At 37.3% G+C, this 15,329-nt stretch overlaps 1 protein-coding gene across 2 annotated transcripts in view; it reads right to left on the bottom strand.

Moving 5' to 3' along the window:
- Positions 1–963: 963 nt before the first annotated feature.
- The window catches only part of MAMDC2 (MAM domain containing 2), a 64,895-nt gene continuing 50,529 nt past the window's right edge, over positions 964–15,329 (bottom strand). Inside the window, exons 10-14 of one of the 2 annotated variants that reach the window (XM_066988524.1) lie at positions 9,295–9,388; positions 7,597–7,749; positions 3,688–3,947; positions 2,287–2,371; positions 964–1,952 (exon numbers count right to left, since the gene is read on the bottom strand). In XM_066988524.1, the coding sequence (XP_066844625.1) occupies positions 1,891–1,952; positions 2,287–2,371; positions 3,688–3,947; positions 7,597–7,749; positions 9,295–9,388 (654 nt within the window). In that variant the 3' untranslated portion in view covers positions 964–1,890. Of the gene's footprint in view, positions 1,953–2,286; positions 2,372–3,687; positions 3,948–7,596; positions 7,750–9,294; positions 9,389–15,329 lie in introns of those variants that run through there. The other variant, XM_066988525.1, reaches the window with a different exon arrangement.

Below are 15,329 nucleotides of genomic sequence, written 5' to 3'. Positions count from 1 at the left end.
TACACTGTTTTATAAAAGCCAGGATGCCTTTGGACTTCTTGACGACCCGGGCACACTGCCAGCTTATGTTCAGGTGAGCATTGACCAACACCCCCAGATGCTTTTCCTCTGCACAGCTTTCCAGCCACTCTGCCCCAAGCCTGTAGCACTGCATGGGGTTGTTGTGACCAACGTGCAGGACCCAGCACTTAGCCATGTTGAACCTCATCCCGTTGGCCTCTGCCCATCGATCCAACTTGTCCAGGTCCCTCTGCAGGGCCTCCCTACCCTCTGGCAGATTGACACTTCCCCCCAGCTTGGTGTCATCTGCAAACTTCCTGAGGGTGCACTCAATTCCCTCATCCAAATCATCAATAAAGATATTAAAGACTATGGGCCCCAACACTGACCCCTGGGGAACAGCACTTGTGTCCAGTTACCAGCTGAAGAAAGCTCCATTCACCACGACTCTCCGGGCCCGGCTATCCAGCCAGCTGGCAACCACATCGGCCAGCTCCCTCAGCACCCTTGGGTGGATCCCATCTGGCCCCATGGACTTTTGACAGTGGACGTGGAGCAGCAGGACTCTAACTGTTTCCACCTGAATCGTGGGGGATTTATCCTGCTCCCCATCCCAGACTTCTATATCAGGAGGCTGAATACCCTGAGAACAACGTGAAACCTGATCTAGCATGTCCCAGGTGCTGTTGATTCTTAGAGCCCGTTAGAAATGCTGCATCCTTTGTTCTGAAAGTATCAAAGGCTGTTCCTATTTTTCAGGGCTCACATCTTGCAGAAACTGCTTGAATGTTGTGGCCGTAAGAATCACCTGTATGAGTCAATACTGGTGCTTCCTTCTGCTTTCTGTCAGATGTCTTACATGATGTGACCCATTTTCTTCATATTCAAATTAATGAATGTAGGCTGTTATATTAGGTTCAGTTGTTTCTCATTTTACCAATAACTAGAGTCTGAAGCAGACAATTTTCAAAGTTATATTTTATTAGGAAGTTTTAATAGTTTCAAAACAAAACCTTAAACACAAACACATTAAAAAAATCCTAAAAATTAACAAGTTGTGTGAATTCAGTATCTTATCAATATAATTGCAAGGCATTTGTGGTTGGGTAAAGTGTAAGTACATTCTCTGTGCGCGTACAAACGAATTTATTTAGAAAAGAAGATTTGTATGCCAGAAAACATATGGTTTCAAAGGGTTTTGTTTCATGTAGTTCAAAATGGCAATAGGTTACACTGAATTATACTGGAATACTAAAGGTGAGCTTATTATTGGTAAGGATGACAAAGATATTTGTTATAGTAAAAGAATACAAAAACACAAAATATTGCCTGCAAAGTGTTAGAGTTTCCCAGAAGGAATTGTCTCATTAATAATTGCACTTAACCTGTAGGATATTAGTAGTATCTAATACAATTATCTTTATTACTTAAAAATATTTATAATTTCCTTAACAAAAATCCATTCTGTACCCAACACAAAACATTCACTGAATGCAGATTTAAGATAACACAATATTGGGTTTTAATTGTGTACCTTTACTTTCCCCTTTTTACCTATATACCAGACAGATTTACACACAAAAATAAAGCACTAAAATACTGTGTTGAACGATCTGTGCAAAATGAGAAGCATTTATATAATAATTGATACCTCATGCAGAAGAGAAAAAAATAACAACAACAACAACAAAAAACAGTCTAAGAAGCCCTGAGTCAATAATTTCATTGCAAAGGCGAGGAACATGAGTGCTCTGAGTTCTTCCCATACATTGTTGCATATCCAAACCAGTCCAGTATTTACTTAAAACACATTTAAAATAGGCAGTTTGTGCAGTTCCTCATGTAAAAACATTCTATGCACTCCATTCCTTTCAGCAGACTGTATTGTATTTAATACTCAATTTCATTTAAGCTGTCGGGATAGCCTGATGAGAATTGAATTTCTTCCACTTCTAGAATAAAAAAAAAAGGGGGGGAGAGAAATACTGTAATTTTTTTTATTTTTATCATACATAAAAAGACATAACAGAGAGTATAATTATCTTGTTGGATTTAAATGGAACTGCCATACAGCTAAAAGTGCTGTAAGATTTTTACTGGTATGAATTCTGAAGGATGGTCTCACATCTTAGTAAAAACTAGAAATTCTGCACTAACACAGCAGCATGATATTAAATGAAGATCCATCCATTGGGGATTCAAGGGAAGACATATCACCTGTATAAGTACAAAAAATACTATGTGACTTGCTAGATGTCTCCTAGGAAAAGTAAAGTTTAAACTTACCTAAACAGGGTCCTGCTTGGAAAAGAATATCATCAATAGCCATGTCACTTCTTATCGACACCCCACGGATTGCTTCAAAAATAATCTGTAAAGATAAGACATAGCTTTTCATGGATCCCATGCCTCAAAAGAAGAGCTGAAAAAGAAAACCAACCATGCAGTCTATTCAAGGATCCAGTGTGTCCTGAAAGCCTGCTTCTTGGAAAAAAAAAAAAGTTTTATACTCCATCACTGGATTGATTTCTTTGGTCAGAGAATTTGGAGATGTATTCTGCTGAAGGGAACAGATTTGCTTTCACAATTTATATGACATTGCTGTGTTATAGACCACTGGTAAGTTTACTCCAATGATTTAGTGTGTCTATCTTGCTTTTTGGCCTAAATATATTACCAGGTGTTGCCCAAGTGAAGCAAGACTTGAGGAGAAAAAAAAAAATACAGTATTCTGTTGTGGTCTTACTGATGAAGCTAAACTTGCTTTTCAGTAAAAGTTATTTTTTTTAAATTAATTTCCAGAGTCTTAAGGCAAAGTGAAAAAAATAAATACATCTTTGGTTAGTGATCATTGCAGTTTTCTAGCCAGTGCTGTTTCAGTCAATAGCAGTTTAGCTTTCTCTTTGACAGAAACAGAAGCAGGCTTTGGCTCTGGCAATACTGAGATTCTCACACTGTTGAAATCAAAGGCAGAGCTCTAAATTTGCATCGTTCCTTGCCTTTTTTGCCACCTCAGAAAGATCAGCCTGCAAGATGCAGGTTTTTTTATCACAGCTTATTGATAATATCAAAATTAGACAAGGCTTTAGACAGCAGAAGGAAAAAAAATGCACAAGTGACCTAAATAAAAACTACCACTACTTGCAAGAAGTAATGAGAAAATAGAATTTAAATAACTTAAAAAATAATAATTTTGAATTAATGAATTCATGAACTATGTTCAACTGACTTTACCGGGTGGGTTGCTGAACACTGGAAGAGGCTTCCTGGAGAGGTGGTTGATGCCCCATGCCTGTCAGAATTCAAGAGGCACTTGAGTAATGCCCTCAATACTATGCTTAACTTTTGGTTAGCCCTGATGTGGTCTAGAGGATCTCTGAAGGTCCCTTCCAACTGAACTATTCTATTCTATTCTATTCTATTCTATTCTATTCTATTCTATTCTATTCTATTCTATTCTATTCTATTCTATTCTATTCTATTCTATTCTATTCTATTCTATTCTATTCTATTCTATTCTATTCTAAATTCCATTCCATCCCATTTGTAATAAATTATGCATTACTTCAGCTTGTTCAGATGTCCATTTAGTGCTGCGTGTATTTTTTTATGCAACCCAAAACTTGGCTTCTAGCACATATTCAGCTTAATCACCATTTTGACTGCACTGTGTTTGTTTTTTCTTACCTGGTAGGTTCTATCACTTTCATATTCTATCAGTGCCCTTAGCCATGAGATGCTTTGTTCCCCTGTCCTCCTCCATAACGGAATCTCTTCATCATCACCTTCTTTTTTCAGATAAACACTTAATAATCCAGTCCCAGCTCCATACATGTGATAGAAAAATGTCAAGCACTGTTTTCCAGAGACCCCTCTTAGTGATCTTGAAATTAGGTATGCTCTCTGTCCATAGACCATGTCGGATGCCTCTATGTACATGTAGTATCCTTAAAAAGACATAAAATTATTAGCAAAATAAAATACATTCTCTCGATCTGTTCATTATGCTCAACATGCTCACTATATACAAACCTATGACTGAAACTCTTGATAAGGAATATTTCATTGTAAATGACATATTTGTTTTTTATATTTGTAAACTGCAGTATTAGTGATATTATAATAGCTGTGTATTGTTATTGTAATGTTTGTGAATGCTAATATAGGAACACTTTAAAAAAAATATGTATATCTGATGAAATACATAATAGAAAGCAATGCAAAGTAAGAAAAAAGAATGACATTTATTCTTAAATCAGGAATGCACTCTGACTCTGACTCTGGTCTATTTGCAGATCTGGAAAGACGGTTGCACGTACATCTGAGGGTACAGCTTAGGCTATGTTTAGAGCCACTACTATTAACAAAGCAAATGAACTAAAGTACCTCTTTTAAATCACATATGACATCATTGACATTTCTGTTCTGTGACACAAGTGAGGAAAACAAGATTATCTAGAATCCATCAATGAACAAGAGATTGTCATGAACTCAGATCTGTGGAAAAATCAGTCATTAACTAGTGGTGGAAAAATTATTTCCCCCACCTCCCTGAGATCCATCATTTAGAGATTTCCAACTGGAGTAAGCGCTATCAGAAGACTGAGAAACATCCCCACATCCCATCTGCTGCACATATCAGCTGTTTTGTGCTGTGAAACATACGTCCCACGAGCAGGTGGTGATCCAGCAGCCCCTGATACAGTCCCATCGCTCCCTGTTTGTCGTGTTGGAGTGGGAAAGCTGCCCTTCTGCCACTGTGAGTACAGGAAGTGAGATGGTTTCCAGGAGAGTGAGGGGATTTCTGAGGATCAGTGAGGCAGGAGAAAGCCCGAGAGCAGCCAGAGCAGCTGGTAGATGTGTCTCTCAGGACATTCAAAGCCCTATTACCTAAACAAACCCATGCTGAAGTCATCCTCTCTAGCCAGGGATGCAGTTTGGTGGTCTACAGCACTAAAGAGAAAGAGTGATATAAGGATGATTATCTACAGCTGCAGATCTGTAAAGGAAAGATCATTTGGTGCAGTCTGTTGGAGAATTCCGGAGGCTTTTTATTCCAAATCTAGTGCAAGTGACTGCAAGAATTTTGTATTCACTATGCTTGAAAGTTACTTCAGTTAAACATCAAAACCTACAGCTTACACTGCAGCATAATAAAGTAACTTGCCTTTAGCTTTTAGGCCTGAATCATATTATAAATTTATTGGAAAGATTAGATCAGCTCTTGATTTTGTGAATTCAAATCCACATTACTTCTCAACACACTTTGCTGCAAACAGATGTGTGTTACCAGGAATAAATATTTACATTGCTGTAAACATATTTTCCTGTCACAGGCCAGGCTTAAAGGATTCTCTTGCTCCACCAGAAACACAAACTGTCAGTCTCAGATCTCAGAATACTTAGCAAAGTACATAAACTGAAAATGGATCTGAAGACAGTTTGTCTTAGAAATTAAGAAACACATGCTAAAATTCCATTCCTTTTCTTTGGCAAGAAACTCTTTTAAGCGTTACTTCTATGAGGAGAGGGATATTGTCCTTGGAAACATGAGAATCAAAAAACTGAGTATTTGAAAGAGGAAAAAAATGATATTACCTAGGGAATGTTCACAGGGAAAAAAAAAAAGGCAGCAAATAAACCTGAATGTTGAATCTTACTATACAATTGAGCTTAGTTTCTTACCAAAATAATCTGCATTTTTAGTGTGATGTACTCCTTTTAGATTTTATTATGGAGAAGAGTCTGGCAGATAGTACAGAGAGAGCCTACAGATGCCTCTCCAATATTGTCACCCACATTTCAAAAAACCCCTCTCAAATAAACTTTAAAAAACACTAGGAAAAATCCTCACTTATTTCAAGGCTGGTTATCCTACACCTAGTTGATGCAGAAAAACTGGACAATAAGGGTAACAAAGAGACAATTTGTCATCTAGTTAACTTCCTAAATATAAGTTTTTCAAATATTGCATTTACACCTCTTCTTTACTTCTAAATAGAAAATGGACAAGAATTTAAATTATCCCTTTTGAAAATCATTCCACAGCACAAAGGTATCATTATTGGGAAAAAGTTCTTGATTTGTACATAGACTAAATTTTTTATTTGCATAACTTAGCTGATAGAGCTGGTCAGAATTTGCTCAGGTTTGTAAGAAATGCTTCTTGTTTTTTATTTCAGAACATGTAAGAGGAATTTCAAGCTTTAAAACTCCCTTATCTCTGAAGGCTATTAATATTTCTACCTAGAATCTGCACCTTTTAGAACTGACAGTGGAAGAAAGTAATTTCTTTGCAGCCTGATATTTCGTTCTTAAATGAAATATTCCAATCTGCACTCTCAATTTCATGTGCAGGATTTTGGCCGTACAGTCCCACACACCACAAATTTGTCTTTGCAACTAATCTCCAAGCTCTGGATGCAGCTATTCCATAAATTTTACTAAGGAATAAGAAATAAACTTTTTGCTGAATGTGCATAAAGCCATGCTTTTAGATAAAGTGATCAGAAACTGAGCAAAACATGTATTTCCTTAGCTAGAAAGAAAATCCTTTTCCACAATATGTTGAATTAAGCTTGCACAGAGCAAGATTTCATATGCACAGCTGGAATAACTATGCTTGATAATGCTTAATGTAGTTTATACTCAATCACAGTTGACATACAATAATAGTGAATAATAATAATAGTTTTTGGTGAGCCTTTTAAACAGGTCAACTGCTTTAATGATCCAGCTAAAAATTTTAGCAGACTGCATTGGATTGCTACCGTGTGTAAGCCAGCTTGTCTGCAAATGACTTTGTTGAATGGCTTGTTGAATGAATACTGTCCCTTGTGAATGAGGGCAAATCTAAAGGCACCAAAAATATTTTTAAACCCATATAGGCATTTAAAGTTCACAAGCCCTAGGGCAGTTTCATTTGTTATACCGGAGTCAGTGGAATTGATGTGGAGGTCTTCTGTAGGAACCCAAGTGCCCAACACAGCAATGCAATTCATCATTTCCAAAAGTCAGTAGATACTATGGTTGGGAGAGTTGCAGGGGGGGTGCAATTTGGATGCAGTTTTGTGTGAGCCGATTCATGGTAATGGGAGCCCCACTCACCTACATCCTTCATGGAATAAAATGGCACAAGTGGCATGATGGAACAGATTTTCAAGGTAAAAGGTCTGCAGGACTGCTTTTGTATTATTCATGTTTTGTTCTAAGTTCAAATAGGAAGTTGTTTATGTGGAAGAACTGAGCTCCCACCCATTTGCATTTTTGTTTTAGGGAATATTTGCAGAATCTAAGGGCTTGGGAGAGGGCTTTTCTGCAGGGCCCAGGGAGTCACCCTGTCCTTTTTCTCCCAAGGGAATGGGCTACTCTGGGATGTGAAGATTGGATTCTTCACTTGGCCCGCACACAATTTTGATTAAACACCACATTCTCAAAATATTGGTGGTTCCCTAAGAAACTTACTTACTTCATTTGATTAGTAATTGTTCTGAACAGGAGAGTAACAAATTTTTCTGTGTTCTAGGTTATCATGTCAAAGTATTTTGATTAACTCTTAATAACTGTTCTGAAAGTTCAATGTGAAGATTAACTCACCTACCCCGGTAGTGTGGTCTCCTTTTGGTCCAGTGTAAGAGGTGGGAGTTGGGCCCCTTCTCCTGTGCCAACTTCCACGACCTCTCTTCTTCTGGGTAAACATACACTCATCTTTTTCAAAAGTACACTTTCCAGGAGAGGGTGGCAATAGATCTATAATGAGATGTCATTGTTTAAAACTGTAAATATATTAGACAGATGTATAGAGAGATTACACAAACAATACATTGCATATGTTCACCTGCTGAGATCATTTATATCTACCTAGCAACACTTATGGCTGTCACAAGCCTGTAAAATTTAGCTTAAAACTGAAGTACATGATTTCATTTCATTTTCTTCACAACTTTGAGAAAATCTGTGCCTTAGTCTAGCTCACTAGCATCTACTAACATTCTTTAAAACATCTCGTATAGTTTATTGTAGTTCTGACTCCGCAAAGGGCTCTACCAGCCTCGTATTCTTCACTACTGTAGCACCCAAGGAAGTTTAATGAGCTCCAGCACGTGCAACATGCATATTAATAGATCCTGTCAAATATTGGTGTCTTCATGATCTGAAATGAAATACCACATTTAGCTCTCCTGTGTTGCCTTGGCATCTGATTCCACTATCACATACAACAGACTTGCTACAATTTGAGTTTTTACGACAGGAGTAGACACCATAGAAATGTGTTCACCTTTTAAAAAGGAGGAAGCCTTTGAGCATCTCTCACTCAGGAGCTGATTTTCTGCTGCCATCAGTGACAATAGTCACTGTATGATTATATGACCAAAGTCAAGTCATAGTCCTAGTATGACTATACATTCAAATACCAGTTCTTCACCCTTCATTCATTTACAAACCCCTTAAGAACTACAGAGAGGCAAAATCAGCAACTTTTGGAAATACTTTAGAAAAATGGCAATTTGCTTTATATGTGTGACTTGTCTCTCTCTGTTCAGTAATGGCTAGCTGCCTGAATGCATGAAATCCAGCCTGAAGAAGTCATAAAATACTTATTATTACATGGCAATATAAATGGCATGGTAAATCTGCCTCATCACCATTTCAAAGGCATGGTTTTGTTCCAAAAAATAATGGGATTATAGATCATGCCTGTCTTATGAGAATGGCTTCCAAATTAAGATACAATCATTACACTGTCAAACCTCAAAAAGCCCCAGAAGAGAGAGTTTGGGTGAGTTCAGAGAGGTTAGCCTGTGCATGTCAGAGTGTAAAGTCTCAGAAACACTGAATTCCTCCCACTATGGGAGGGAGAGTTAGGCTTGTCTTATCTGTGTACATTTCAGAGCTGCAGCTCAGATAAGGGACTGTATCTTGGCCTCACACAACTGTACTTCTGGACAAAAAGAACAATGCTGTGTTTTGAAAATGTTGCTTTTGAGTCTATCCCCGGTTCTTTTATAAATGGGTGTGCCCCACAAGTAATGAGCCCTGATACACAACCGTACTGAAGTCAGTGAAGTTAATTAGGAGTTAGCCAGTACCCCTGAGAACAAAACCTGGTCCTCACTCTATGTATGATACTCCAAAAATAGGATTAATGCAATACATATTGGAAAAAGAAAATACACCACAGTGGAACGAAGTCAGCTGCTGGAAAGGTTTGGAAAATGAAGGTATAAGATGTGCCCTTATTAAAAAGGGAACGGGGGGTAGCAGCTGTTGAACAACAAATACACATGGTCTTACCAGCAGACTGGCAGCTTCCCAGGCTCAGAGTTATATCATCCAGTGCCACAAGTCCACAGTCCCAGAAGCTTTTGCACCAACTCACAAAGACAACCTGCAATATATGAAGGAAGTTTCATATATCTCCAACAAAAGCTGGCAATGCTACGAGCCTGAAATTTTAGATTTTTCCAACTACGCTACTGATTTAACATCTACAGTACAGAAATGATGAATTAACTTTGATTTGGCACATACTAATACTGCCAATGACTGACATTTAAATCCAGTGGGTTTTAGATGTTTTCATTAAATAGAAAGTGTTTTCTCATTTTTATAGGCAAATGATGTATCTCTGTATGTAGCTGCCATTTTACTAGGAAAGTGTATTTTTTAGTGCATGTCAAAGGATGACTCACTAAAGTTGTTTTTTGTTTTTGTTTTTTTACTTCACCAACAAAACAACACTAAGAGTTAAGTGTCCTCAGCCAACCCATCCTTACAACCAGGAAGTTTTATCTATGAAAAAATAAATTTCAAAGAGTAGTGCAGTGTGATGGCCAACAGGAATGGCCCAGGCAAAGTGCAAGCAAAGAACAAGGGAAAGATGAAACTACTGCATAAAATGGGCTTCTTCAGAAATGATGCAAGGCCATGATGTCATAAGGCAGGAGACTGAAAATGCTAGGCGTCATTCACAGTGTTTATCTGGCTTTTAAGAACATTAAGAACAGAGCCCAAGGTGTTTTATTTGACTACACATTAATTCTGCCATGGAAAATCCAAGTCACTCTCAGGATGGCAAAATAAAATACAAAGAAACCACTGAAACCGTAAGATTCCCAGCTGCTGTCCCAAGGTTGACACAGAGCTGTTTGAATTACACAAGACACAATAAGGTTTATTTTGTGAAAATATACTGCTGACAGTTTTCTATGCGTTAACTACTGCAAACAACTGTCTGTCCATTCAGGTTATGACCATGATTTGTGTGGAGCTTTTGAAAACAATTCTTTTGTGATGAGGTCTGAGCTAGTGACTAGTGACAGGTAAATATCACTTCTAAAACTTAATATTCTGGAACAACTGTAAACACCTTGGTTACATATTTGAGGTTGAATGCTGATTGAGAGTTTCATGCTGATAGAAAAAGATTTTTAAGAGTACTTAATGCACTATCTGTTATATCCTCTATTACCAGTGACAGGAACATCTTCAATGTAGTCATTATACAGTAATTTTCTAGATTGTTTTGCTTAGTTGTATTTATTTATCTATCTGCTTATAAAACAGCCTTTTAAGAATGTGTGGGTTATGCTGCCCAGCATGGAGCAATTTTCAAAACCATTTTACATTCCAATCATCCATACCATTCATTCCAAACCATTTTACATACCAATCCTGGTAACAGGGATTATCAATCTTGCAAAATTTTAGAGGTACAGACTTGTCAGTGGCCTCTTCATAGCACGCACAGGTGCTCAGTGTAGAGTAGCCTAAGAGTGGTCTTAGATGTTTTTCTGTAGAGCTGCTATCTCAGTCTTAAGGTTTACCAGGGCAAAAATTGTTTCCTAATTTGTATGGCCATTCTCAAGAAACAGATGCAATTTTTTTAAAAAGTGGTAGCATTTCTTGGAATAAAGAATACAATAAATACTGACGTTGAGTGGACGTCATTCCCTGTATTTTTAATAAATGCATTCTGGTGAACATTTGTAATAAACTAAAGACATATTATAGTTCTAAAACCAAGAATATTCAGAAAACCACACATGAAAGGGTGAGGTCAGTTCTCGTTTGTGAAACAACATTTCCGCACTGTGGAATCATGTTCTAAGCAATGTTTTCCGATTGACATCACTGGGACCAAGATCAAGTTCTTTATTCTTAAATTGCAATAATTTGTTCCATACAAGGTATGCAATTACCCATTGGATCCTGCAGAAAGCACTACATTTTAAAAGCATCACAACAATGTAAGATGGTCTGACAAAGGCCATTGAACAAGTTTCCTTTCTGCAAAGGATCGACCTGTTTCTGTGACACTTGTAAACTCGTTCAGTTTTGTCATCTGCAGCTTTAGCATTACTGATTCTCTGCTTGCTTTTTGTGGTACTGGGTGACATATTGTCATGAGCAGACTTTATAATTGCACGGGGTGGGGGAGGTGGGGGGGGGGTGCTCCAGTATGCAGAATTTCCAATATGAGCTATAGCATTATATACTGTAATTGTTCATTTTCCTCTTGGCTTATTTTGTTATGTTCTTGATTTACTTTAAGCAATGGGGTAGAAGATATTTTTCTTCACAGGTCATCTATTCACTCTTCTTTTGTCCTAAATGTCCCATTTTTTGTCTTATATATGACTATTTTGGGGTATTTGAACTTTACTTACCAAAATTACATCAATTTGGATTGCACTCAGCCAGTATTTTTCACCCTATGTCAGAACTCAATCCTTTCTACATTCTCGACAGCCCTAGTGTCTCATGGTGCTTTACATTTGCTCTTGTTTTGAATGAAAATATTTCCTAGGTCAATTGTTCCAAAAGAAATTTTTATGAAGTTATCTCATGCCTTGGAGAAGAAAACAGCGGGATCTTTGTGCTCAGCTCACACTTTTTTTCAAAAACCATGACAAATGAACAATATGCTAATTGTTTCAAACTAGGTAACAAATCTTTCTGGACTAGCATGCTATCTTGCAGGCTAAATTAAAAACATCGTGAAATGCAGGCAGTTCTACTGAAACTGCCTGAATACTGAAAAATAAAACGTATTTTTCTCTCATGTCTCTTTTTCAATAAACAGACATAGCCAGAGCATTAGTTTCCTTCCATATCATTGCCCTGATTTCTGGAGGATGATTTGTTTATTTTCCAGTGCTTAATCAATGCTCCTGGCCTGCAGCCTCAAAGATAAGAGTGAGCAGGTCTTATCATTTATCCTAGATTATATATATCAGCAATGAGTAACACCAAATGAGAACTGGTAGATTTCACTTCTCCTATAACCTGCTATTGGGTTGTGCCTCAGACATTGAGTCAAGTGGAACGGACTTCTCATCCTTACCTCTCTGCACCTCTACGAGTTGATGTGAGCTGAATGTATGCATATGAAGTGTGTATCAGTGTGTATCTGCTTTTGAAGGAGAGAGGAGTAGGACATGAGAAGTACAGAGAGAGGAATAGGGAAGTTTGTAAACAGCAGCTTGAGGGTAGTGGATTGAAAACAGAAAACAGGAGAAAAGGATAGAAGATGTCCCTAGATCCCTAAGGGTCCAGTGCATTTTCTTTCCTGCTTGTTTATCCCAGAAAGTATAGCTGTTGCTCAATTAAAGAGCAGGAGCAGCTAAAAATAATAATAATTTTTTTTTTAAAAAAAAGGGGACAACAGCCAAATCTGGTGTCTCAACAGCAGGCTATGCCTCTGCAGCAAATTAATTTACCTGACTTTATCTCACTGAATATTACTATGTTTAATCTATGTACTGTATATCTGCCTCGACTCAAAACTCATTCTGGCAGTTAGACGCATATTTAAGACAAATATTTTTGAAAACCCTTCCTGTCCAAGGCCAAACGGGTTGCAGAAACAAACAATGAAAGAGAAACATACTAAGAGAACAAGATGAGGCCACAGGCTTCAATATTTATTGTAGTTATTGCTACATCTATATTCAATGGATTGCACTGTCTAGTAGAGAATACTGCCTGCATAGTGATGTATATAGGACACTGATATCATGCACTGTCCTCCAGATCCTTCCTAGATTTCCAGTAATGTTCTATTATAGCTCTATTTCAATGAAATTGGTTCCTTGGCTCTTTTTGTTAGAGGCAAAGGTTCTTGCTTTTAGGCTGAAGAGTCTTCAGATGGTGTGGCACAGTAATATCACAATATTAAGTACACAGAACAAAAGTAGAGAAAAAAAAAAAAGAATATCAATTAAGTACCAAATTTAATTGTGTAATATTTAATGCAACATATTCCCTTGCTTAGCTACTGTGAAGTTGCAGGCCACTTAGGAAAAACTTTCTAATGCATTCTGAGTAAGTTTCACAGTTGTTTACAATATATAATTTCCATAACTGTATATCAAACACCACAGACAGCAAGGTACACATTTTGCAAGTATTAATGCTACAGTTTACAGACCCTAATATTGTTATTTCCAGTGACTGTTCTTTAAGACGTTTTTTGTTTTAGACGTCAGAGAAGGTAGGACAGAGAAGGGTCAACATATAAAATGCAGCTAATTCAAACAAAATAATCAACCTTTATTTGACACAAGTAAGAGATTTTCAGAGCAGCAGTTGAGGACCAGGACGTCAGCCCTCCTTCACCCGGTACCTAGCTGGAAAACTGTATCCTTCCATACTGTTGACTTGGCCATGGTGATACAGGTTTTTATGGTATTCAAGACAACATTAGTCATTTACCAGTGACTTTTGTGGACAAGTGGGAGACACACTTTTATCAGTAGTAAAGAGAAATCTCAGAATTAATTAATTTAATTAATACAGGCTTTAAAAGACTACTCATTTCATTGAGCATTTTGAGGAAAAAGTGAGAAGGTCCAAGAACACTCATACCAAGCCCTAGGATGGTGGAGAGTGGGGTGATAATGGATGTTTAGGGAAAACAGTACAAGAAACAAATCAACCATAAAGGAATTTGTCTCCTACTGTAACATGCTCAGCTCCTGGAGATCTGAAGAATTTGCTGAACTGGAGGTCACACCTATACCACCCTGTTTACTGGTCACTGCAATGTCTATTTTGCATGAATTTGCCCAATCCTTTCTGAAATGCAGGTATACTACTAGCCTCCACGGCATCCTGTGGCAAGGGACTTCATTGTCTAGTTGTTCCTGAAAAAGTCCTTCCTTTTGTTTTTTGTTTTTGTTTTTGTTTTTTTAAACAAATATTGAAGTGCAACACTCAGTCTATTTCACTTTCTCACAACTGTAACTAAAATTAGTTATGGCAAAGGGCTGAAAACAAACAGATGAACTCATAGAAAGAGGATGAGAAAAAAAAAAAGACATTAAAGAAAAGCACACTGAAGAGGAAGAAAAATAGACTGAAAGAATAAAAGCTGAGGAAGTGCTGCCACAACTGCTCTGAGGAAAGTAGGGTAGATGGGTTATGATGCCAGCTACCCTCTTGAGGATTTCTATCTTAACTCTTTGGGTGGTATTCAGACACTACAGTGGTGGATAGCATCATACAAATCTGTATGAACGGAGGAAAAACAACATGAGATTTTTGCTTTATAAAATCAGGGGATCAGAATGGTGAATCAATCCAGCAGAAATAAACAGAACTGATGTGAGCAGACCAAACGGCACTCAAACCTTTATTTTAATCTAGGCATTAGGGATTTATTCCATAGTTTCATAGAAGCAAAATCTTTCCATGGTTGCTTATGCACACATAAATGCACACAAGCACACACACACAATATTAAAAAGAAAACTCATGTTCCATGGTGCATGTGAGCATCTCCAAGTTACACATGGCATAAGCAAATTGGTCTTTCAGTTAGCACTGACCTTTCCCTGCCGTGTATTAGCCTGGTAGATCAGATTCAGTTCATTCAGTGAGATGGAAAGAATCTACATATTTCAGAGTCAGATTTTTACACTGTCCTTAAAGATACTTATACAATAAGACAAGGAGGGTTTCATTTATTTTAATAAATGATAGGACAATCTTATTTTGTATTATCTGTCTCACATTTATTTGCTGGATATAGAGAGTATAAACATACTTTTTACGTGTAGGACTATAGGTGCATACACTCACTTAAACAGAGTGTCTCAAATGCAGAGGGAAAAATTGGAATTTAAATTTCCTGCCTTCTCACTAGCTTCATATAAAATATATATTTGCAGTATTTACATATATAAATATGCAAATATATGTATATATGTATTATTATATAAAAGTATATATAAATATAAACATTTATGACTTACTCAGTTGGATCATACCCACCTAACCTTTTCAAAGTGGTATTTTGAAAGTGTAATATAAAAGCCTGTTGGCCA

This window comes from Anser cygnoides, chromosome Z, assembly GCF_040182565.1.
Source record: "Anser cygnoides isolate HZ-2024a breed goose chromosome Z, Taihu_goose_T2T_genome, whole genome shotgun sequence".
Lineage (NCBI taxonomy): Eukaryota > Metazoa > Chordata > Aves > Anseriformes > Anatidae > Anser > Anser cygnoides.
The sequence above is the reverse complement of the archived record's forward strand: the minus strand, read 5'-3'. Positions and strand labels throughout refer to the sequence as shown.